Below are 26,105 nucleotides of genomic sequence, written 5' to 3'. Positions count from 1 at the left end.
GGGATTGGGGGTATTGTATTTCAGGTTAACCACATGAGACAACTAAAATCAGACCACCCCAAAAGGTAGCATCTCGAGTGTTTAATCTTGTGGCTCGGCATCAAATGGACCCAACAGATGCCATCAGCGCCAGATAAATTAACGTAGCCAATAAGAAAGAGGGTCGACATTCCAAACTTCTCCTGTATTGTTTTTAACAAGTGACAACTTGCCGACATGCGCTAACATAGAGGCTGCCAGGGCGGTGCTGGATTCCTGAGCCGCGCTTTTATTTACGCTCTGGGTACCATCGTGTTGACAGCTGAGGCATTCAAAAAAAGAACTCTGAGGTGTGGGTTGTTGCCAGGGACAGTCTCACTAATGAGAGAGCGCAGTGTAATTATTATATAGGTTATAGGGAATGAACTACCAATGAACTGCCAGGGTTGTGTGCGATGGAGGTGGCGGCATGTATGGTATTTATTTTATGAAAGGAGACGTTAAAGAGAGAATTTGCTGGCATGAAATTATGTCCCATGAACATTTATGCTGTTTTTTTCTCGCCTCCTCCGCTCGTATGTCAGCTGATGTGACAGTGTCTGGGTTTCTGAGGATGAATTATACCCTGCGTCTCCTTATTTAACGTTTTCACTCTCGCCACCTCCCCCTGTTCACCCATAAAAGACCTTCACAATCCAGACTTTTGAGCATTGAGTTACAAATTGAGGGAGCTCTTATGGTAAAGAGCTGTTTTTATTGTAAAGTAAACAATGTTTTAGAGAGTGACCATAAATATTGAACCTAAATCTAATGTGGGTGGGATTTTCTCCTCAGAGCAGGTGGGACGTTTTAAGCTGAAATAATAAAGAAAGGTATTACCTCCACTGAGGATATGTTTTCGTCTGCGTATCAAAAAAATACTGAACCGATTTCCATGACATTTTGTGGATGGTGGGAGCGTGAGACCAGAGGAAGACATTATATTTTAGAGCAGATCCACATTAATTGGCCTTTTTTCACCTTTAATGTGAGTTATGGCGTTAACCTTGAGGGAGGCATGTGCCCTTATAGTTGGTTTAACTGTTTGCAGGATTACTCAATAACCACTAAACCAATGTCCACCAGCTGTGAGGGACGGGGCCAGGGCCAAAGCCATTACATTTTGGTGCGGAAGCAGATCAAGAGGCTGATTTTTTTTCAACGATGTGTGATTTATGTGAGGGTTAGGGTTAAATCCATTAGGTTCGATTTCTGTTTAAAGAATTGCACAATCATGTGTAGAATTGTTCGACCTTAGTTGGTGGTATATGCTCCTCTGAGGGCTCTTCTAGTTTACTGGTGTGTTTTTTAGCAGGACTACACAAAAACTGCTCCGTGGATTACTACAAAACTTGGTGGTATGGGTCAGGGAAGGTGCGAATCTGGATCAGAGGGCAGATCTGTGTGTATCTTTAACAATGTGAGATAGGAATTTAACATTTTCAAAGATTTCTCAGATCATAATTCATGTGTCGTGATGAGAAGAATCTGATGGTTATGGGACTGATATTTATGAGTGGGGAAAATTTGCTGATGATCCAAGTAAAATCCAGATCTAGTGAATTTAATGTTTTTTAAAGTGAGTGTTGGGCCTTGGCAGAGGTATTCAAGTTTTAATTAAAAACTTATATATAAAATAAAAACAATCCTTTCTATGAAATGAAAAGCAAGGTTGAAGGCAAAGGTGAGACACATGTTTTTTAATTAAAATGATTAAAAACTACATTATCCGCAGATTGTACAAGCACTCGGTATGGAAGCATTAACGATATTATTACATACGTAGATGAGATTCTTAAATTAACATATCAGTTTCAGATGTACATGCTTTGAGCATAAAAGAGAAATGAAGAGAGGGAGGATGATGTAACAGTTTGGTAAACAAAAAGGGGTCCTTTAAAAAAGAAGTAAAAGAAAATGTAACATTGTGCTCTTTAATCCAATATACAATTAAATACAATCCAGTTGTTTTGCATAAAGAATGATATTAGAGGTCAATGAAGACTCGCCACACATCTTTCCCATCATTAACTTCCAACCAACTGGACTACAGGCAGTTGTGAAGATCTTTGGTTTTTTTGATAAGGAACCACACAAATACAACATGTGGTTTCTCTAGCTGCATGATTTTTGTCCATAGTAAAAAAAAAGAAGAGGTCTTCTACCATATAAAGGCCCCAGAGGAATTAGGAATGAGACATTGTTTCTGATTGTTTTTAAAAGTAGGAATAAGGCATATAATGAGTCTTTGATTATTACCTGAGCGGCAAATGCCAGCTTTTTTATTCACTTTGAAATTAAATCTCACTTGCGGCTCAACCAAATACCCATCTCACTGAGTCACGCTAATCATCTTCCTTCTTGTGGAGGACTTTCCGGGTGAATGTTCGACACCTGACACCTGTCGTTAACGCCTCGGTGATACTGAGATAATCTGTGCAGGTGTATGAATTATTGGCAGAGCGCTGAGCCCCTGGCACTGATGATCAGTAAATTAGACCAGCAAAGACAGAACCGGTGCCATAAAGGCTTCAAAGCACACACTGATTATTCAGAACAAAGGGACCTGTGCACAAGGAGAGTTTTTTTTTTTTTTTTGCATTACTGTGCTAGGTGTTGGTAAGAAGATCACTCTGACCCCACTGCCTCCTTCTATCCCTTCATCCTCACCCTCCTCCAGCCATAGAGGGATCACATGCAACTGCAGTGGCCTCAGGACAGGAGGGGGGGGGGGGGGGGGTGCACACACACATCTGTGGGAGAGGAATTGTGTGTGTGTGTGTGTGTGTAATCATGAAATCCTTTTTAATGTAGGATTTATAAAAAGGCCACTTTAACTGTATTCATGTGTGGGGATTTCTCTTTTTTGAATGTTTAGCCCTGCATCCTCTTTTTAAATGCAAAACCATATGAGATAAAATAATTCAAACATAGTGCAATAGTAATGCAAATGACTCATTTAGCAGAGGAAGGCAATTTGGAAATTTAAAAGATTGCGGCTCTGGATACACCATCTGACTCGCTGAATCTGCGTGGTTCATAAGGAATAAAGGTTTTTAGTGCATCAAAGCTACATTGGAAGACAAAATAATTACATTAAAGATTTTGTTTTTCATAATTTAACAATATATTACACAAATTCCAAATTTATACTTAACAACAAAACGGTATATATACTGTATGCATTTATATTCATATATATGTATAAAAGGAAAGGTAGCGAGAAATGCTCAAGGATTTGTTGGGGTTTATGCGCACATTTCCTCACAATTTGGCTCAAATAAATATCAAAAGTAAACCGTGTCATCCGGCTGCAAAAACCAGACGGACTTTTCTTTGCAGAGAAAATGGGGATTGGAAAATACATTTTAAAGAAAAAATAAAGAGAAGACACAACAGGACTATAAATATACCTGCAGAAAAAGAAACCCAATAAAGACTCCTCTGCTTTTTGCCTTTTACATTCCTGTTAATATCAGCCAGTGTCCTGTTGAAACGTGATGCGCTGATGACACAGCAGAGGAGAATTTATGTCCTTAAACGTGTAAGTCCTGACACATTAAAATGCTTTTCTCTCAAATATGCAGCGATCGTGTTGACACATCCACCGACTGTTATACTGTAGCACCAATGGCTGTTAATGTTCGTATGGATGATGAATTAGGCGATAAGGCACTGCATAGACGCACTGTACGCTTGTGAGGATGTTTTCACAACTGACAATGTTTTTTGCAATGTTTAAATGTTGCAGAAACTAAACCTTAAAAGAAACGATCGCTACAGCAGTGCAGCTATGCCGTGGAAGGATGTCGGAGTCACTCCTGGAGGAAAAGTTCAGTGTGACTGCTCCTGGCCAGTGTCCATGTAAGTTGGATCAGTCTGACCGGTCGGCTTGATGAGTGTCTGCTGCAGTTTTTCAGTTCATCCACCGCACTGATGGATTTTATCCTTTCGTTGTCTCTTGTTCTTTTGTCTTTGGTTTAATGTCAGAAAAATCTTCCTGAAACGTTACTATGGCTTTTTCTTACCCTCACGTCTACTTACAGTCTCCGCTGAGCATTATCTCCGTTTAAAAGGCTTTCATAGTCTCTTAGGAATACATGTTTCAGCACGGTGCAGGAGTTCAATCAAAATGTACAAAATACATGGAAGTCTTGGGAGAGTTGTAAAACCCAGTCTTTAAAACGAGTGCTGGAGAAATAAAAGACAAACATGCAGCTTTTCTGTTATTTTTGTTTGATTTTCTTTCTTTTCTTTCAGTGTTCAGCATTTTTTTCTTTTTTTCTTTTTTTTTGTTAATCATCGTCGTTCCTTTTCCTTCCTCACTCTCTCCCGCACCATCTTGATTGTCTAGCTGTCTGTCAGTCAGTAAGGCCTCCAGACGGACTCATCCAGTCGGCCCGAGGCACTCATGGCCGTGGGGGAGTTGCTGTGGCTGCCGTCGGCCTCCACGCCCTCGCTCTGGTTGTTCAAGCCGGGATTCATCAGGCTGTTGGTCCCTCCGGGGCCACCGGCCCCCGAGCAGGACAGCAGGCGGGTGGGGGAGCGCTCCCCTCCGGTGTTCCCCGGCGCAACCATGGAGAACTGGTAGGATCCAGAGCCTGCGCCGTAATACAGGTAGGAATTGGACTGGAAGTTTTGGGTCTGGTTGTTCGAGTAGGGTGGCGGCAGGTAGGTGTGGTATCTAGAGGAGGCTGACATGCTGAGGCCGCTGATGCCGCTGCTGGAGGTGTTGGCGGAGTAGGGGAAGGCCCCAGGGTAATGCATCCGAGGGTCTGAGAAGCGGGGGTCAGTCAGCGGCGAGAGAGAAGGGAAGCTGCTCCTCTGTTGGAAGATATCTGTTGACCCTGTTGGCAGAAAGAAAGAAACAAAAGGGTGGAATTAGTCAACAAATGAAAACTGATATTGTGATTACGAAATAAGGGATTAAGGGATTTCTCTATTTCTATTACTTTAAAAAACAACCCACATCTCCAGGACAACAACTCTCCCATATCCCCCTCCCTGAGCTCAGATTTCTTTACGATGTGTCTGTCCATGGAAACGTCTGCTCAAAGTAATGAACTGAGACATTTTTTGCTTAATAAGAGTCATCAAGCACTGACAGCACATCATCCCACAGCCCCGTGCACAAGACTGAAGTTATGAAAAGGCCCCCTCGCCACAGACCTCCTACCACTCTCACAAAATGAGCAATGCACAGTGTTCTGTCTTTCTCGGAGAAATGAAAAGACGTTTTGTCAGTGGCGAGGGGTGCTCTGCATAAACACCGAGGGCTTGTTGTGCAACTCATCGTAAATCATACTCAGGCGACAGGGGCGGACTGTCACAGAGGCAGACAGAGAGACGGAAAAGGAAAATGAAAGGAACGAGGGGAAGGAGAGGAAGTGGGGGTGTGTTTCTATGTGAATATCCTCTTAATGTGTATCACAGTCTTGACCTGTCAGACTTAACTGCTATGTGTAATCTCACAGGTAACAGAGCGCAGCTGAGCCCAGCTGTTAGGACTTCAGTTTCACCACACACCTTCTAATTTATTCAGCTGACAAAAGGGAAATAGAAGTATTGCTCAAGGGTTCGACTTGGCAGTTAGCTTTTCTGAGATTTGGGGCCGCTACTGTCACCAGCTCAGTTCCTTAAGTCAAACACCATATTGCCCCTCTCACTTAACCGAGGAATATTATTGGCTGATCTTACATCCTGAGCTTCGGATATGAATCTGTGCACAGACCTAAAGTCATCTAGAGCTTCTGAATGCTGCATGCTGCCATAGCATTTGAGGTTGGACCATAGCATAGTGACAAATACTACTGCAGTATACCTTCTAAACCTGCCTGTACTGAATTAATTTTCCTGAGCTACTTCAGACTTATTCCTTGTCATTAGTTAGTACTTCTAAAACAGTTCTACAATATACTGACAATGTTGTTGTTTGTGTACTGGAAGATGTGTGCAAATCTTTTTATAAACTGTCTATGTTGCACTGGCAGTGTCAGGGTGCTGTAACACTGATCCCGTTTTCTACGAAGCACAGTTAATACGTCACTTCCTGTCTCTGTCTGCTGCACCTGGCTGCTTCAGGATTCGATGCTGTTGTGAACGTGTCTGTGCAGAGAACCTCCCGTAGTGTTGTGCATGTGTGAAAGCCTCTGTAAACTCCGTAGCCAATTTTCTGGATTTGACCTAGATGTCATGTCTGAAAATGGCTATAGTAGATTTATACAGTATTTAACTTTCCTACTTATATAAATATCACAAAATAATGTTACAGTCATAGAAAATGCACACGAGCGTCCACAAAAAATCCACAACCATTCCATTATCATACTCGGGTAGATTCATGGCTGACGAGTTAAGCATGTCGAGTCTTTGTGCTCATGGTAATCAGATAATTTGGAAGAAGGTCAGGTGGCCAGGCCGAAATATTCTGCAACCTGAACACGCCCTTCACCTGCTTGTGCTTCACAATGACAAGGAAAAGTTCCTCATACCTGATGTCAACATACAGACACTCCATCCACACCTGCCACTTGTAGACACACACCTACACACTCAAACAGCTACACGCACGCACACCTCGATCCGTGCTTATTTGTTTGTCCGCATGTGGCTTTCACGGGTCCAATGTGCCCACATGACTGCAAGTGTAAAATGTGGATTTGGATGGCAGAGAAAAGAGAGCTTGTATTTGCAAAATAGCAAGCGCTTGCACGCCACAGCCCTGAGGGGGGAGAATGCCAAACTTGCGTGCCACAGTCTTGTTGAAATGTCTTTTCCCTATGTCTGGTGAACTGGGTCCATTTTCAGCTACAAAAAAATCTGTTCCTTTGCAATTTCCATGGCCCCTGCTAGACTCTCTCTTTTTTTAACAGTGCACTTCTGCAGTTGAATTTCCTCTTATTTTCGGGACGAGGGAGTTTGATGGTGGGGGGGCTGTTTCTTTTTCCAGAGTCTACCAGGCTCCGTATCTGATTTCACGCGAGGAAAATCCAAGCCTTCAGCTGCTGTTGATTCGGGTGAAGTGGAGTCGGCCCACTAATTCCTACCGGACTCCCAAAAAGTCGCTCTCAGTCTATCCCCCCTCCTCTCTCTGTCTCACTCTCTCTTTTTCTCTCTGTGGCTCTGTGTCTTCATCTCTCTCTGTCCGTGCTAAATTTAGGCTTCAGGGTGAAGCCGGGGAGGGGATGTATGGCGTGGGGACTTGATGACTCTGGCTGCTGCGGCCCACCCTGCTCAGGATCTCCATATAATTGGAGTTGGTGGAAACGTGTTGGCTAAACTGCGGTGGGGATCGACTCCTGTGTTCTGTCAACGGAAACGGGACTGGACACTTATCACAACACCTTAATGGGCTTGTGCAGCACCAGGCTCTTGGCTGTGAGCCAGAGGAAGCCACCCGAAACTCTCTGCAGTACAGTAGCTCCCTCTGGAGGAGAGGGCTAAACAAACTGTTCGGTAATTGAGAAGCAAAGTTTTGCAGTCTGCTTTTTCTCCCCATTAACCGTATTGCATACCTTTCGGCATCCCCACCCTCCCCCACCCACTGTAAGTACAGGCCTCACTGTTATGGCTGTGGTAACAGCGGTGTATCTTTGGCAAAGAGGGTCTTCCTAGCTGAGCCTAGTAGTAGCTGCCTGTAACCTCTGCGGCCCAAAACCACACATGATCTCCATTAGGCTCATCTGAAACGTGTTGACTAAATTGCAGGGACAGGAGAGGGGATGGACCCCAGAGGGCGAGCTGGCACAGTCTACCGTCTGTGATGTTCCCAGTCTACGAAGCGGGTAGCTAGGAATGAGGGTTTTTATAGAGAACATAGTGTTCCAAAGCTCTCTCCTTTACTTTTCTCTTTCGGCTCTGAAGCACAGCACCACACACTTAACCCTGCAGCACCAAGGCTCCTGTCCCTCTCCACCTTTTTGCCTAGCTCAAGAAGTCCACTACTCCACAGTCAAGCGTGTAACCCAGATATGACAGGAGGTTTGCCTGATTTGCCTATGGGAGAAACTGATTTTGGTTGTCAACACGAGGGCAAGTTTCAGGCGGCCATGTAAGTGTAAATGTGCAAAGATGTGTGTGTGTGTGTCCAAGTGTGTGTCCAAGTGTGGTGGCTGGCAATGGGGAGATGCAAATCCAGGCGCTCACCTGTGAAATGTTTACTCAAGCTTGATGCAAACTGTGACGGCCAGCGCCCAGGGAATGGTGTCTCAGGCAAATAAGTGGAGGGAAGGAAAAAGTGGCTAGAAACCCCTGCAGGCTGGTCCAGCTCCACGTAAAGACACACTGCGCTGTGCCGTGAGATTATTTACTATAATCCTCTCCCTCATCCCATCCCTAAAGAGACTCGACTGCGATGTATTATGGATTGTATGTCTGTTTGATTTACTGAATGGATTGGGTGGTTCGAATGGATGGCATGGGATGAGTATACGCTATACGCTATAACAAGGCAGCATAATGCCGGGGGCAGAGCTGCTGCTGTTGTGCAGGCCAAAGAACAGGAGATCCAAATGAACACAAATGATCTCCAGGTGTTTATTTAGGTGCCAAGGCTTTGGATGCAAATGATAATCAACTCTGTACTGCGACACCATGGTCACCAGCCCTTTATCATGCGCGCGGGAGGATTTTGCATGTCCCCAACTTGTGACATGCAATACAAACAAAGGTGAAGGATGTGTTGGATTTACAAAAACCTGAGATTTTCCTAATGCATCAACAAACAAGTATACATGATTAATATGTTAAGTAAATCTGTGTTTGTGGGAGGTAATATACTTCCTTCCCTGAAAAACTATAGACTATTGACTGTACACTGTTATTGTTTTTGTATTGTGTTTTCTTGCATCTCAGGCTTTAAGATCTCAAACATACCCTTTTACTAACCACCACTTTCATTGACAATCACACCATCAGAAACGTTTTTCTCTGGTGAGGAAAGGCTGAGAGTAACATGTAAATAATTAATTCCTGATCTCACAATGAAAACAAATCACTTTTCTGTTTCCAGCTTCTGAGATTGTATCATACCTAATGAATAAAAGGAGATAGAACGAGATCAGTCAAGCAAATCTAAGGTTTCATTTGTCTAGATGTCTGTCCTCACCACAGAGTGAGTCTATGACTCAGCTTGTCTGGTGTGGTGATTCCTGGGTAGGGGACGAATTGAAGACTAAGGGTGCTGTTTGATACCAGAGATACAAATGACAGAGGGAGAGTCAGGGGAGGAGGAAGAAGAGGAGGAAGAAGACGAAGGTTGGCAGAGTGGTGACGTGCTAGGAATGTTCTGGGATGTAACAGGGCCCTGCGGGCAAAACGAAGCGCACTCCAAAACTGTCACGACGAGTGACACACCCTGAGCCATGCCTGCCATTCTAGCTGATCCACTTCTGTATTGTTTGTTTGAAAGGGTGTTAGAGTGTCTACTAATTAAAATGAATTAGTTTGGAAATCTTCAGTTTGTTCTGAGATGTTCTTATAGATGTACCATTTTGAAGGTGTGAACTGTCTTCGTCAGTCCAAAGTGCACCAATTATCTCCTCTGTATTTATCCGGGCCGGTTTGCTCATACTTAACAATTTAGGCCATTGCGTATCGTTACCTCAACTCAACTCTCCTGCTACTGGTTAATTGAGCCTCATAATATAGAAACTATTTTCTCATTAACACACACAAATGCACAGGTATGCAAATACTCAAATTCACATCAGATCTGGGGTAAAGCTTTAAAGCTAGGGTTGGCAATCCTGGAAAAGCTAGCAAGAGCAGGCCACACATTGGAAATATGTAACTGATACACCCCCCCCCCCCCCCCCCCCCACATTGACCCTCTTGTCAAAGATGCGCCCCCAAAAAACACATCAACGTGCCCTGCCTGACCACTGCTCACAAATTTCTGGCTAGCGTCTCTGCTTCTCAGTCCGAATGAAATGATTGGTAGTGCTTATTAAAGTCCTGCGAGGGCCACAAACACTGGCCTTTTTTGTTTTTTTTCCCCAGACAACTTTATTTATCAGGATGTGAAGGGGATTTCCACAAATTAAACATTAAAGGTGTTCCTTAAACAACTAACCAAGTCTCCCTTGTTTGGTAGAGTTCCACAAAAATAAATTGCACAGAGACGTTAGAAGAAGATTGCATGTCTAACCTGGCCATGGTCTCAGGTCCTCCTCCACCTTGCATGTCTTCAGAGCGGGGGTGTCCATTTGCTCCTGCCACAGGGCTGTTTTAACACACAATATGAACAGCAGGTGAACATGACATCAGTGGAGGTGTCCTGCTACTTTAAATATGGCAATTCCGGTAAGAGAAACGTATGGGTTGTGTATGTGTGGGCGTGAAGACGTGTCTGCCTGTGCCATAGCACGTTCCAAAAAACACCCTCCACAACAGACTTGTCAAAAATGTCTTGACATCTGGAGGTTTGGAGTCTGTGTCTTCCTGTCACAGGTTGGTCTCTGCTGACTGAGCAGTGAAGACTGGGAAGAGGAGGGGTGGATTTCTCACCAGTGTGAGACCAGGCTCGGAAAACATGCCTGATGGGTGCATGGGAGATATTTTTGGGTCTTTCAGTCGAGACACCACAGAGGCAGCGGATACCTGTGAAGCACAGGACACTTGCTCGCCTGTCCAGTAGAGCTGTCAGGAAGCGAAGGAGGGTCACGGACCTGCTGGCCCAACGCGTGGGACCCAGCTTCACACTCAACGGCCACACCGCAAGAGGCCTGACGCAAACAGGGCGCTGTTTGCTCTAGGTCTGAGACGGTGCAGTTGTGACAAGACAAGCTGTTCGGAGATCCGTGAACATGGGTTGTACTGAAATCTAGTCACCATACCTTTGAACAAGTGTTTTAAGAATTTTCCTCAAATGCGCATTCATGTTTCCATCATAAAGACAGAAACGTACGTAGTTTTTCACCACAGTTTTTTCTCATGGTGCTCTACTTTCAATGGCAGCAGCAGACGACCATGTGTTATCACTATGACTCTGCCCACCGCTGTTGAGACACCGCAATATAGTAAACTCCTAACCTCCTGTCGTGGCAATTAGGACCGCGATGGATGCCAGAGGCAGGGAGGGGGCTGGTGCTGGGCTGCATAGCCCAACTGGGGCTCGGCATATGTAAGATCTTTGCTTCCCCTGGAGCTCCTTTGCTTCCTTTGCAAATGCCCAAATCAGCACTCAGTCAACGAGAGGTCCTGCACTATGCCTCACAATGGCAAATTCTTACGCATAAATGGCCTTATTCAGAAAGGCTTGCAAGCAGCTGGTACGATTCGCTCAAGAAAATAAACATTTCCTTCAAATATTTTGATTGGCCGGCAGACAACGTCAATACCAGAGGCACAGATTACCTCTGTTAATAAGAGGACCAGCCCCCTGGGTGGAGCCGAGGAGTGGGGAAGGAAGGGGCTGAAATGGGAAGAAGTGGCAACTGCGTCACTAATAAGTAGCTTTGGGGTGCTGCCACTGTCAGTTTTTGGAGGACACAAATAAACACACGCGCTGCTTTTTAAAGTGCATGTTTAGATCAAAGGGACGGCTGAGAAGAAGTTTGAGCCAAAATGGCGCCCATCCTCGTGACTCCGGATCCAGCAACGCCTCTGAGACATGTAATGCGCCTGCCATAATGAAGCGTGTCATTGAGACACAGTGAATGCCAGTCCTTGTGCTGGCTTCCTGCTTCGCTCAGGCCTTAAGGCGTCGCAACGGGGAGAGAATGTGAGAGAGCAAGCAAGAGAGAAAGAAAGACGCCAGCGAGGGAGAGGAGAGAGAAAGAGAGCGTGTTAGAGAGGGGAGGAACACGGCCTTGGCTCAGCTATGTGGGACATTTGATATGTCTTTTGAGCCCTCACTTATAACATGAGCGAAAACAAACACATGGGCTGAAAAATCCTATGTTCTCTTTGAGAGCTCGTCGTCCTGCTGCCCTTCCCCTCTCCCCAGACTCAATAGAGACTGTTCATGGCACACATGTAGTTTCTGTAATTGCTGAAATGTAAAACTCAGCCCGACTCTGATGTGAAATTATAACTTACACAAACAGTTGAGTCTGGTAAAAAACAACTTGCTCTCACTTCTCTTTTTTTCCTCCTTTTTTTCTACTAAGCAGGCAGCTTCAAAGATTCGGTGTTTTTTTCGTTGGAGAACAGAAACATTTTCAGTTTGAATTATTCATCTCAGGGTCACAAAAAGCGAGTAACCACAAGTGAAGCTTTCAGGCACCATAACAAATAAACTCCGTGGCGGTCATTGACATATTATGTAAATAGTGGAGTGTAGAAGTAAAACAGAGTGTCTAAAGGACTGGTCCAGATTCCTGCTCCTTTTGGTTGTGTTGGCCTCAGAGGAACAGTTTCCTGCTCGGGTTTGGCAGAATTCAGCAAGAAACCCAACTAGTGTGACAGCTACACTCAATGGTCCATACCACAGCTACCTGACGGCGCTAATTTCCTGTCTCGCTCCCGCTTCTAATTGGCTGATCATGTCATTCTGGATGTGTAAATTTGTGCGAGCGCCAGTAGCGGAGTGCTGCCTCGAACCTGGGGGGCCGGCCGGCTTGTTTATGTGGAGTCAACAGTGTGGTCAGTGTGGACGAGGCGGGCGGGGGCACGGCTGCATCGGGGCTGCTCCTCCCTCAAACAGGACTTTTTCTCGAGTCCAGTCCAAAGGCCACAGGCTGAACGTACTGAGCGAGACGGCCACAGCTGCAGCACATGTTTGCCAGTTGTGCAGGACGACGCCAGAGGTACCAGCATTTGTCAAAGTGTCATTACTTTTTTTGCTCCTTTTTAAATAAACGTTGAGTATATTTAAAACTGAAAAGTGTAATTTATTATTTCTGCAAGATTTCACTGTCATTTTGAATAACATCACCACATGGGTCACACGTTCAGAAAGACAGGCACACACATTTCCAACTACACACACACTTTTTTGGGCCGTCATCAAAGCGCTGGGCACTTGACTTGATGGCGGAACGTTATGCTAGTATCTGATATTCATCTTCAGAGAGGACCTCGCAGGTGTTGGAACAAATAACATGTTAAATGATACCACCTCAAAAGTGCCAGGACTTTTCTTTTCGCGCTCGCTCTCCCTCTATCCCTCTCTGGCTGTCTCTCTCACTATTAAAACACATTTAAGTTGAAAGAGCCGCTTTCGTCTCGGCGCTCTGTTAGAGGCTGTGCCAGGGGCTTGTTGAGCTTTGTCTGCATTTAAAATTCAACAAGGTACAATTGGAAATCTGTTGGAAAAAAGATTCTCTGCCGAATGTTTGCAGTTTTTTGAAGACTGGAAAGAAATGTGTATAAATGATCAATTTAACGCTGCAGCCAGATGTTGGGGGACAAACTATATTCTGTATCTGAGAAAAGGGGATGAAAGGAAGAAGCTGCCACCCACAGACACACAAAGTATACACAGGTACCTCACTTGAGGTTTCAAAAACCAGAATAACAATTTAGTACTTGATTGTCTGAGTGTCAGATTTGCTCGACTGCAGTAGTTGAGCCACGCATTTTTAACCACACACACACACCAACACACGGTGCCTCCGCCCTCTCTGAGAATCATTCCACATGTCTAGCAGGCTTACCTGTGGCCAACGAAGAACAAAAACAAGCAGCCAGTGCAGCGTCTGCCAGCGTGCAGGAATCCTGTCACTGCATGCACTGTAATGAGCTCTTAATTACCCTGTCTGTCTGGGGCACTAACAGGGAAGCTTGCAACACTATCACGGAACAGTGTACACTGTGTGTGTGTGTGTGTGTTTTGTATTTTCAATGTGCCTATGTTGCAATCATCGCTCTGTGTGTGTTTGTGTGTTTGAAGAATCCAGGGTAACGTTGAGCAGATGTCTGAAGACGTGTCCTGTTGACAACAAAACTGAGACAGTATTTCATGGCTCAGACAACAAAATTAAGCAAGGAGGCTTTGGGAGGAGATGACACTGTATATTCTTATTTAGTCGTCTTCAAGGGAAGCAAACGCAAAGGTTCCAGCCCTGGATAATGGAAAACATCTTTTGAAACAGCCAGACGGGAATCCACTTAATTATAACATGTTGATGGGCGATCTATCACCCGGCAATACTCGAACAAACAGGCCCCGGGATTTAAAGTATCTGCAAAATACAACAGCGTCTGGCAGGGCTTCCAAAAGGCACAGGCGTGTGTGCTGTTGATATGTAAACATCTCGCTGCGTCTCTGAATGGGATTTATTACGAGTCTGTTATTGTTTGAGCTTTGATTGTAATACTGCAGCGCTGTTGTGTGTGCACGATTCCCTACACATACAGGAGCGCTCTGTGTGATCCGCGGGATGACATACATCCCCAGCCGGGCCGCTCATCCGACAGATCGACGAGGTGGGAGGGAGAAGGGCCCTCCGCTCTGTTATTTAATTATTTTACCACTCTTGCCCTGCGGTATGCCGTCATGATGGTAATACCACACATTAAGGTGTGCGGTTTTTGCAGCCCTTCCCCTCCTGTCTCGCTCGCGCACACACACACTTCTTGTAGACGGCCTCCAGTCACCGGCGGCTGTAACGTGAAGCCCAAGGTCTTTACACTCTCTGACAGTTCCGACTGATGTTAATGTGTTGTGTCTGCTCGCTGTGTATGTCCTGTACATGTGCGCGTTGCAACATCGCGGCCCTTTGAAGCCTGACGGGGCAATGACGCTCTAATTCCTGCTCTAATCCAGTGCGAGGCAGACGAGAGCGGAGCAAAGGGCTGCTCTTCGTCTGCTGTCTGGACCCAAGTCTGTACACCTCCCCCCCCCCCCCCCCCTCCGTATGCAAGTCAGAAACCTAAAGCTCCCAGTAAAAGCTTAGCTGCAGGGGGCTTTTTGTTGGCAGACATCGTAGAGAGCTCACGCCAAACTCTATATCATCAGAAAATTATCATCACAGTGGCTGTATTGTGTTTTCAGCGCAACCGGTCCGCCGTGTTTCTAAAATGGCTGACATGTTTTCTGCTCGGTACGAAATGTGCGAGGGCAACAAAGTCAACACCAACAGTATAAGTAAGGACAAGGGGGAGTCAGGGGGTAAAAGACCCTGTGTTCTCCACAGTCAGCTGTTAGATGGGACCACACTATGGTGACTCAGTGCTGGCTGAGCTGTGCACAAGGCCAAACACTGGTGGACGGCTGCGATACACACTGATAGAGATCCACCCACACATGGCGCAGTGCTCCCAAATAAGCCCTCCTGTACACAGCAACATGCTGATACAAAGGTAATGAGATTCATTAGCTATGAGAACTAGAGAGTAGGCATTTCAGGGAAGCGTATTCGCTCTATCTCCTGTGTGTGTGTTTAGTCTGCATGCTTCCTGACATGGCATCCTGTTGCAGAGGCAGTGACATACGATGAAGAACACTCATCTTCCCTCCTGCCATCACCCACGCAGCTGTCCACAGCACACACACACACACACACACACACATGCCCGAAACAACCCCCTCCCCTCAGTCGCACCACCTCAGTCTCAGCCTTGCCCCCCCCCACACACACACACACATGCCCCCGCACATTCGGCCAGTCTGAGAGTGACGTGATTGCCAAGGTAACGGGCGGCTGTTACATTCCTGAGGCTGTAGTGTGCGGCGTGTGGAGGCCAGCCTGAGCGCCCTGGGCCAAGCTCGGTTGGCAGCACCCGCCACGCCACCTTGCCACAGACTCAACCCTGCGCGCTGTGGGGCCCGGGACCCACCAACGCAGGGCATCCGGGGACAGAGCTTGACATGAACTTCCCCTCGGATGGCCAGCATGTATAACAGCTCCCAGATTAGTGGAGCAGAACTCAAAAGCCCCGGTAGTGAGAGGGGGCACTTGGCTTAGTTCAGTTCTGTGTGAAAGGCTTCTCCTGTGTTGATGTGCAGCAGATATGCTGTGCAGAAAACGTACCCACTGGCCAAATAAAACTAAATCTGTTTATTTTATTTAAGCAGGTATTTATTTCTAAGTAATGGCGATTAATAGAGTGACAGAGCTGTGGTGACTAAAGGGATGTTGGTTGGATGTGGTTGTCTGTGGTCCTCACCTTGTGTGGTGCTGAGGTGGGTTTGGTGCATGGGGCGGGGATTGTTGTTCACCGGGCCTATTCGCATAGTCCGCTGGTAGCGCTCGATCTCTGACAACCTGTCGGAGAACTGCATCTTCTGGGGGTCTTCCATCTTCACTCTGTGCCCTGGAAAAAGCAACAGAAACGGGGCCGAGTGAGGAGAGAAAATTAAGGACTTGCCAATCTACCACCTACGTGAGAGCGGCACAAAATGGCACTTTGTATTTCCAAAAACAATAAGAGTCCTTTTCGGAAAACTCCTTCCCGCTCCCTTCTTAATGGAGCCGGGGCAGTTTGTCCTGACAGAAACAACCTCTCTTTGTCTGTCTGAAGTGCAAGTGATGTGAAATTGACTCAAACTGTGATGACCATCAATATCCATTGTAATTCAGGCACGTTCACACAGGATGGAATTATATAAGGGGAAAGACCGAGACGCTGTCACCATGTTTTTAGCTTCCAAATACAAAAATATTATTAGGATGTTAACAGACCTTGAAATACATTGGCTAGACACTAAGTGTTACCCAAGCTGCACCTGCTGCAGTGTCATCCACAGATAACAACGGCATAAGTGGTTGAGAATAATTGCAGGAGGAATGTTGTTTTCCCTGAAGTCTAACAAATAATAGAACTCTGAATTGTTACCGCAGGCATTTCTGTGACCTGATGAATTTAGGTGATGTTTGCCTTTTCATACACACACACACACATACACACACACACACACACACACACACACACAGGTCTGACTGACACAGCACTTAGTCAGAAGGAAACACCCAGACAAGGCTACCAAACCATATAGTCATCAGTCTTAAACATAATAGACAGAAAGAGAGAGACTGAAAGAGCTTTTGTAGATGTGAGTGTGTGTGAGAGTGTATGTGTATGTGTGTGCATGTGTGTGTGTGTGCGTGTGTGTGTGCAGGAGGTGAGAATTAACTGCGAGGTTGAGAAGCCCATCTACTGCACCTCTTTTATCCCGACCCGGAAAATAAACCAACACACTTAGCGCCCTTATCACTCTGATGTCCCCTCTGATCATGCCTTTCATGTAAACACTTGCATGTACACTTAAATGTACAAATACACATGTTCACACACGCACACATATGTGCGCGTGTTCCACATGTCAACACACCTTTAAATGTCAAGACGTGAGTCCGGATGAGGGCTTTGCCTCTAATGGGAGGAAGAGATTTTAATGTAACTATCAATGCACCAAAACTGTGTGCGAACCAGCATGTATACATTCTGTGGTTTTCTCCCTGGCATCTCTACAGAGTGGCCTAATGTGAAGTAATGGCTGGATTTGAATATTTTATCACTATATAAAGGGGGCAAGGCAGACGGACCAATATGGATTTTGCCCGTCCTTTCTCTCCACTGACCCATGGGCAATATATCTTCCCTCAGAGGCTGACCCATGGGTAAAGTTTCCTCTCGTTTACCGCTCTGTCCATTTGTTCGTGCCCACCACCACCTCCCCTCCATCCTCTCTTTACGAACTATATAGAAATATCTAGCTTTGACGGCCCCCTGACACACACAGCCACACACACACACGCACGCACGCACACACACACACACACACACACACACACATCCATACATAGGCACACATTGATGCACAGACACGATGTCTGAACGCAGACAGGCGCTGAGATCAAACTCCCTGACGTCCAAAGTCAAAGTGCCGCATAGAATATTTAGTTTTATTCACCCACTGATCGTCAGTGTCGTGGCACTTAACTTGTGTGAGAAAGTGAGAGACTGGGTCGTGACTAATCTGTCTGAGCAGACGCAGCAGCTCGGTTGCTCTCCAGCTGTTTGTTTTCCCCAGCGCTAGGACGTGGGATGCCAAGGGAAAGGATGGTGTGGTCGTCTGTGTGTGATTCAACTCTCCGGCCCAACAGTTTGCTCAGTACCGTTTCTCCGGAACTTATACTGGCTAGGCAGACACACACACACACCCTTACACACTCTGTAATATCTTTTTTATTCATGCTCACATGCATGTGGCCAGTCCGCCCTCTTTATAAACCATGATGGAAGGAATGAAGGCCAGGGTTTTCTCTTGCTCTTAACTCTCTCTTTCACACACACACACACACACACACACACACACACACACACACACACAGCGCCAGGTCCAGGCTCCATCACCCACATAGACACTGTGGCTACTGTCTGTTCCAGGCCAGGGCTGGGGCGGCCAGGGGAAGCAGCCCTCCAAATATAGCCCCTATATGTGTCCTTGTGTAGTTATTAGGAGATTTACACCACCTCAAACGGCTGAGGTCAGGGAAATGATACATCCCATCGCTCTCTGGTTGGAAAAAAAAAAGACAGACAGTCGGGGGGGAAAAAAACGATAATTGGTCAGTTTTTCTGTGGCCAATGGTCGTCGAGATGAATTGGCTGGCTCTTCAGTGATGAAAGTGATCATTCAGCTGCACGCACACACACACACAAACACACACAGACACACACACTTGAGCCTAGCTGTAGATCCAGTGGCCCAGTTCCAGCTGGCAAAGTCCCACTCCTTTTGGCGACACACTGTTCATAGCGTCCAGCAGGGGGTTTAGTGGGCTGTGAGAGGGTGATTTTTTTTTTTTAAGGGGAGCAGGGGCCTAGTTAGAACAAAGACTGGAGCTCATTATCCCCGGACCCACAGTTGCTGCTTTCCCCTCTGCCTTTGTCACTTGGACACTAATAAACAAATCAGGAGAGCAGCACTTACTCTGATTTCCTCTATCTTGTTTAGTTTTGTCTTTACCTACAATTGATAAGTGATATAGTGGATGGATGAAGTTTATTATTCTTTATTTATTCTCACAGAAAAGTTTGGTTTCCAGCAGTGGTCAGGTGGGGAACGTACATGTGTTATGGGGGCGTGGCTTTGACAAGAGGGCCAATGGAAGTGGTTGGGATGTATCCGTTGCAATGGAGTCTGTTCCTGCCATCTTTCCCAGGATTACCAATCCTAGTTTAAACTGAAATCCTTAACATATAACGATACCTGAATGTTTTGTTTTAAATAAATGCCTCATCCCTACTTTAAACTTTATTTCTTTATCCACAAAAAAAAAAAGGAATTAACATCTACCCTAAACCCTTTGTCTCTGCCAGTGAACCAGAACCTGCATCATCCAGTTAAACCTCGTCTTAATACGCTCTCTTTGGCCAGTTGACCCTGACTGTAGCCGCAACCCGTCTGCTCAGACCGCCAACATTTGACTTCTATCCACTCGACGAGGGCCAGGGGCCAGAGGGGTGCGAGAGCTCCACACCAGCCCCATTTCAGAGGGGTTTCTGTGGTCGGATGAATATTTAATGTGTCAGGGTGCACTTAGGAGAGAGAATGCCCTTTGTTTTTTTCTCTCTATGATATCATAACCACAAGATAGGGCTGGGAGATGGGGCCCAATGCACACATGAGGCCTAAACAGCAGCGCTCAATACGCACCCAGAGTCGAAATGGATGCTAAAGGTTGTAGATTTACTAGCTTCCTCTCAAAGTAGCGACCGCATCATCTGAAAGCATTATGGAAGTCTATGAAGAACAAATAAAATGCTTGATAAAAAAATGTCTGGTATTAACGACGTATGAAAGGCGATGGCTGTGTTTTCAAGCGATGGGTTGTGTAGTTCGCTGCCCCGCTTTGTTTTCTGAGTGAGTGTGTGTGTGTGTGTGTGTGTGTGTGCACGTCAGTCTTTTTATTTCCCGATTGTGTTTAATCTTTGCTGCAGAAGAAACGTTGGTGCTGTGCCTTCAAGCAAATATGTTCAAGTGATTTGAGGAGTGCAAAAGTATAAAAGTTTTTGTTTTCACGCGACTGCACCCGAGACGAGAGCACATGGACGGCAAACTGCGCCGAGCCTCGCCCAGCCTTCCATCCACAAAGCCCGTATCAGCTCCACACAGAGACGCTGTTTGTTCAGTAAGGTGACAGCCAGGCCTTAAACACCGACGCCACGGCTAAGTGATCACCCAATATGACCCGTTTCCTTCCTTCATCCCACACGTTTTTCTCCACTTCACTTCCCTTCCTCTGTGTCTGCGTGTGTCTGTCTCCATTGAAAGAAAGAAACATATGTTCCCGTCCAAAGGGAGACACATTAGACACAAGCTCTTTTTAGTGGAGGGCCGGGTGCTTTTTCAGGGGCAAAGTGAAACTCTATCTGGATGGCAAAGGGCAATACGTGCTTTGGCTGCAGCTCAAGTCTGCTCTGAATATATTTGAAGTGTAAATATTTGTATTTGACGTATAAATGGACTTGATAGGCCCCTGATAACATACTTGAATTGATTTGGAGTGAGCGGTACCACAGAACGACGCTGAAAACTATGTCTTGACTGTTAAGTCTATGCAAGTATGATATAGGATTACATCGGAAAAATGTCCGGGCATCGGATGAAGCATTTCTGATTCTAACATGAGGTCTACAAAATGGCAGCTGATTGTGATATTTTTCTTTCAGAGTTTTTTCCTGTGCTGTTTGCCACAGTTTGAAATGCATTTAACTTTCTGTTTAGGTCAGCGAAGCTCAGGCTGTATTTGTAGCGTGTTGATGTGAAGTTCAGATTGTCGTCCCCGCAGAGCGATGTAGGGCGACAGTTGAACATGTGTTGCAGCGAGGCCTACTTGCTTGCTACTTCCGTTCACCCTCAACAGACACTGGGGACGTTGCAACATCTGTTGAGCAAAGTCTTGTACACCTGTCTTCCTCTTCCTCCTCTCTAGCGGACCTGCACCCCCCCCTATATGTGCTTGTTACCACCCTGCGTCTTTTCAACACACTCTTTGTTACTTCCTTTTTAATTCTATAAGTAGCATCACAGAAAGCAGCAGTGTATTTGGCACCATGGCACCAATCACACAGTTGGATATTTAGAGTGGGGCGAATCAGAGTTCTTGTTTTGAGGCTGACCCTGTCGGATGTGGGTTTTACCCTTGGCTGATGATTGTGGCTGTCTCGTCTGGGCCAAACTGAGTCGATGCTAGCCACACACAGACATTGCACTACTTTATGTTCATTTACATATCACTCTCGTAACACTTTCAGTATGAACGTGTTCAGTTTTTACGACCATATCATTACCACAGATTGGAAGCTCAGTTTGTTTTTCTTGGATGCAAACTAGGTGTGAGTCAAAGTGTTTGTCACTACTATAGCATCACTCGCATATACATTGCCAATTTTTTTTTTTTTTTTAAACGGAAACATTATTTGAACTCAGGCTGTTCAGGAGGAGCTGAGCAAACGCTTTTTGGCACGGTCGTGTCTGCAGTTCACCCTCTGAGGCAACAGCTGCGGGATCATCTGGTCCCTGAGGCTGATGCATCGGCCGCTCTCTGGGGACATCAGCAGTGTGAAAATCCCCCTCTCGCAGGCCCGAAAACAAGCTGCTCACAGCGGAAGTTGCTACATGAGGCTGTTTGAGCAAAGAGCGCAGCCTTCCTTTTCTGATAAGGGGATAAAGCTCTTTGCATTTCTCTCTGTGTGTGTGTGTGTGTGTGTGTGTGTGTGTGCTTGTGTGTGTGCAACAGAAGCAGTGGCACACAAGGGCAGCCCTCAAGCCCGGCAGGTTGAGGCAGGCAAGCAGAGTGGGGGGGGGGGCAAAATGAGGCCCAATGCACCCGGATTGTCTAACAATACTACAAGGCCCGTAGCACGTTGAGAGCAATCATCTCTCTTTTGTCCGATCATTGTAGACTTTGTGTGTGTGTGTGTGTCTGTGTGTGTGTGTGTGTGTGTGAGTGAGTGAGTGAGTAGCTCGGGAGTTTAGGCATGTTGGGGGTGATATGAGCAGGGTTGTTTTCAGGCCTTTTTTGGCAGCTTGCCCACAGACGTCGTAGATTTCCCAGTGCTGCTGCCACTGGTTTATCCTCGCCGAGCACAGAAGGCCTATTTGGCTGCGGTGGCCGATCATATTAAAGCAATAAGCTGCTTTGAGTGTGTTATTTTAGCTCTAATGGTGAATGGGGTTGTGTGTGTGTGTGTGTGTGTGTGTGTGTGTGTGTGTTGGTGCGTGTGCGTGCAGCAGTCAGGTTGTTCTAAGCATCGAGATGCTGGGGGAAAAGGTGGGGGCTCTCACAACACTGTGGGAAAGGAAGGCGAGCTGCTGCTGTCACATACATCAATGCAGCGCCAGCAGATGTGTCAAACGGCTTCACGTTCACACCTCCCCGCATACTAGCTTACACACAATAATGTGCAACAAGTGAACAATTACCCCTAAACACACACACACACACACACGTACGCACACAGTTCCACAGAATGACAAATTATTATTCAGGTGGGTCAAAGTAAATGTTTTTGAATTTTCCACTGTGAGGGCATGCACATATTTTTACTTTCAGCCCTCTCTGTTATCATGCTGTTATGGGTCTGCTGCAGTGGTGTTGAGGTTATAAAGATTACCCTCCTCTTTTCTGCGAGGTTTTCCAGCCTGTTTTGAGGAGCCAAGGCTTCCCTCCGTGTTTACCCAGAGGATTACAACCTTCCCCGCTCCTGGAAGCAAAAGAAAGGTCCTGCTACACCTATTATTTGCTCACTGTTCCTAACCATTAAGGACTGAAGAAATAAATATCCAAACCGCAGGGTGGTGGTACATAGCGTATTTTTCCAGTAACCAGCAGGTGCCTTCTTCCCACAAATCGGCCCCCACCCCGCCCCCCAGGCCCCGCTGCCCCAACGCAGAAAACGGTTTATTGTCATAATGCAGTGGGGGATAAAATATTCCTCCACTCATGGGCCATTTATTTTTTCTAAATGCAGATCGGAACTTTTATTGAATTACGGCTGAAAGGTCGTAATGGCTCCCTCCTCCATGGGTCCGTGTAAATAAGGAAGAGTGAGCACACACAGAGTGAGCATTCTACTTCCGTTCATAGGTAGGTAAACAGGAAGGACGTTTGGCCGCTGACTTTAGGGGCGGGTAGGTATAAGCAGATGGAGAGACATGGCAGGTTAAACCCCAGTGTAGGGACGCTGGCTGAGCTTCTTGGCCGAGTCGGAGAAAACAGTGTTCTACTTGCATCATCAGAGTGAATTAAGCGCTGTCTGGGGCCTCTGTAAATAATTTGGCGATTCCTGCTGATGTTCTTTCTGGCGTCAGCAAATAAGGGGGGGGATTTTTGTCTGAGTGGATAAAGAGAGGCCATTTCACCCCAAGGCAATTGTGAGTCTGTCTCCGACAGTCATCAACTGGCCCGAGGAGTTGGCATTGCACTGTTAGACAATGTTTTTCTTTTTCCCTATTTTTAGCTTAATCTTGTGCATTGATGTTGCAGCAAGATGACGAGCAGGAAACAGAGAGGGTGAGGGGAGGAGTAAGAAAAAAGGAGACAAACAGGGGCATTTTCTTATATATCTCAGTTTAATCTAGGTATTTTGTCTCACTAGCTTTTACATGAAAGCTTCAGTACAAAGTCTGTATGTGTATTTGTGGGTGCGTGTGCTTGCAGCAGTCAGGTTGTTCTAAGCGTTGAGATGCTGCAGGAAAAGGTGGGGTATCTCACCACGCTGAAGGAAAGGAAGGAGAGCTGCTGTGTGTCTGTGTGTGTGGCCCTCAAAGGGAGTTGGCCTCAAAGCTTCTAGGTGTGGTTAAGGTGGCAACAGTGGTCAAAGAGCTTCGATTCTCATCTTTATTTCCCCTCCCACGACAAAAAAACGACGCTTTCATGTCTGTGCAATCACACTTTCATGACTCTGACAGCAACGGTCCTGCAATCGCTCATATCTGAGATAAAAAGATGTCAAACTAAAATGATCACTCGTGGAGACATCCTCCATGACTGCTGTAGGATACTGTCCTCATCTGTCACCAATCACAAGCCTCTGAATGTGTTTTGTCCTGATACAGGTTCCGCTCGGAAATCAGCCCAAACCCATTCAATATGCACTGCTGCATTCCAGTGGATTTATCAGTTGACCAATATTTGCTCTTCTTCTAATCACCGAAGCCAAGTATGACGCGTCTGGATTGACCCCGGGGAGGAGGCGGCCTCCAGTCACTGCAGACGCCAGAGTGCCATTTCTCTGAAGAACATATAAATATCCCTTTTATCTGCTCCCATCAGTCTGTGAGTGGTGATGAAAATACAAAATATCCTCTCTGACGAATCAGAAATGAGGTGGTCATGAGTTGGATTGTTGAGGCTAGCCACTATTTGTATGTGTGTGTGGGTGTGTGGGGGGGGAGTATGTGCGTAGGCTACTATGTCTCCAGGTTATACATCTAGGAGTCATGGTGAGCCATTAGCAGTTCAAGAAAGCACCCAGTGTCAGACATGCCACTGGTTTTCCCCTCCCCTGGCACTGATACACCTGTAGGCCTTTCTTTCAAAGACGCCCATCTCCATTTTCAAACATCAAAGTTGCCTTTGAGAGAGCAATTCGCATCCCGGGTGAGCCTTTCATGTGATTTGTGGAGCGCGGGCGGGGCCGTGGGGTCGACTTAAAGAGATGGACGCACCTGGCAGGTGCATGGGCCGAGCAGCCGCACACGCAAATATACACACAACAACGTGCATGCAATCTTTTTTTTTGTTGTTTACTTTGCAGAGAGACTGCAATATCACTGGAAAAATAACACAGCAAATGGCATTGTTTGTCTGTTTGCATACTTTGTACAGTCTGTGTGCCAAATGCAAATAAAATCAACCCGCCAACTCCAACAAGCACCCCCCACTGCCGCGACTACCCTCCCCCCCCAGCCTCAACACCCCCACCACATCCACCTCCACGCCTGCCATTCTCCTCCCTCCTCCTCGAGCTGTGTGAACACACCCAGCCGAACAAACAGAGGCAACAAAACACGAAGGCACTTGTGCGCTTTCCAGTGGATGCGTGGGCCCGTGGGTGGTAAAGTCTGCGGGCTCCATCTGAATCTATGCAGCTATTAGGTGAACGCTGTGTAATCATGTTTATAGTGGTGAATTCGTGTGTGACAATTTGTCTAGTCAGACAAATTGTCACTTTGACCTCGCTGCGGTACAACCAGCTTCCTCATCCTACAACACTCAGCAAACAACTGTCTCCCCTCTCCATTTCCTCTGACTTTCTTATCAGCCCGCACACCTCTGGGTAGGAACGAGAAGTGGCTGAAAGATTCAAATTTTGGTTTCAGGAAAAGAAGAATAAATGATAAATACCTACTAGAACAATAAGCTGATTTGTCTGGACAGTTTACCTTGAACAGTAACTTCAGCGGCACATATACCCTTAAACTTTGTTGAGTTAATAACTCAATTTAATGATAACAGCTTGGAGTGTGTCGTCAGATATTCACAAAATTATACCTCAAAATACCAAACTTTGGAAGTTATCAAAACACAAATACTTTCTTAATCTCCTGTTTTTAGCTTAAATTATTTTCTGCAACTTTGTACAGTACAAATTAATAATTAATCTGTTTGTACAAATCTTTTTTAAATAAACCTGACTTTCAGGGAAAATGATTAAATTATTAACTTTTTCTTTATACATTTCTTATTAATAAAAACAAAATTCAGGCTCAAAAAAGTGACATATTTCCTAAAAGTACTTCACAAGCACAAATATTTTCCACTATATTGACCTGATGTGGCAGCAGAAATACAACTGACCCCTCCCTCGTGGGTAAATAGATAGTGGCTGATGTCATGTATAAGTGAGGCAGTGAGAATGACACCATAAATAAAGATGTGGGATTAATTGAGAATAACCCAGCAGGGTGCCTGGAGTATGAGCGGCGCTGCGGAGGCATCTGATACCAGCAACAAACAGCGAGGGTCTCAACACCCAAGTCACCTGCTTTTTTTTTATTGTCATTTCTAACTCCTAATGCTCTCTCTTGTTATTTGCGGATTACAAAAGCTGTGGCTTATGTAGAAGTTGTTGTTGCAACGACATTTATGACAGTTGTGTTTCCAGTTTTGGCTTTGACAGAAGTTTGATAATAAATAATGAAAAGACAGAACGGGGGGGGGGGGGGGGGATGTGGGGTGACGAAT

General features: G+C 45.8%; 1 protein-coding gene across 1 annotated transcript in view; it reads right to left on the bottom strand.

The window, feature by feature from the left end:
- Positions 1–1,703: 1,703 nt before the first annotated feature.
- Positions 1,704–26,105, bottom strand: part of runx3 (RUNX family transcription factor 3) — a 48,453-nt gene continuing 24,051 nt past the window's right edge. The window contains exons 5-7 of the mRNA XM_053434086.1: positions 16,072–16,218; positions 10,166–10,240; positions 1,704–4,865 (exon numbers count right to left, since the gene is read on the bottom strand). Of these exons, the coding sequence (XP_053290061.1) occupies positions 4,384–4,865; positions 10,166–10,240; positions 16,072–16,218 (704 nt within the window). The 3' untranslated portion in view covers positions 1,704–4,383. The remainder of the gene's footprint in view (positions 4,866–10,165; positions 10,241–16,071; positions 16,219–26,105) is intronic.

Source organism: Pleuronectes platessa, chromosome 11, assembly GCF_947347685.1.
Source record: "Pleuronectes platessa chromosome 11, fPlePla1.1, whole genome shotgun sequence".
NCBI lineage: Eukaryota > Metazoa > Chordata > Actinopteri > Pleuronectiformes > Pleuronectidae > Pleuronectes > Pleuronectes platessa.
Note: the sequence above shows the minus strand (reverse complement) of the source record. Positions and strands in the feature narration are given on the sequence as shown.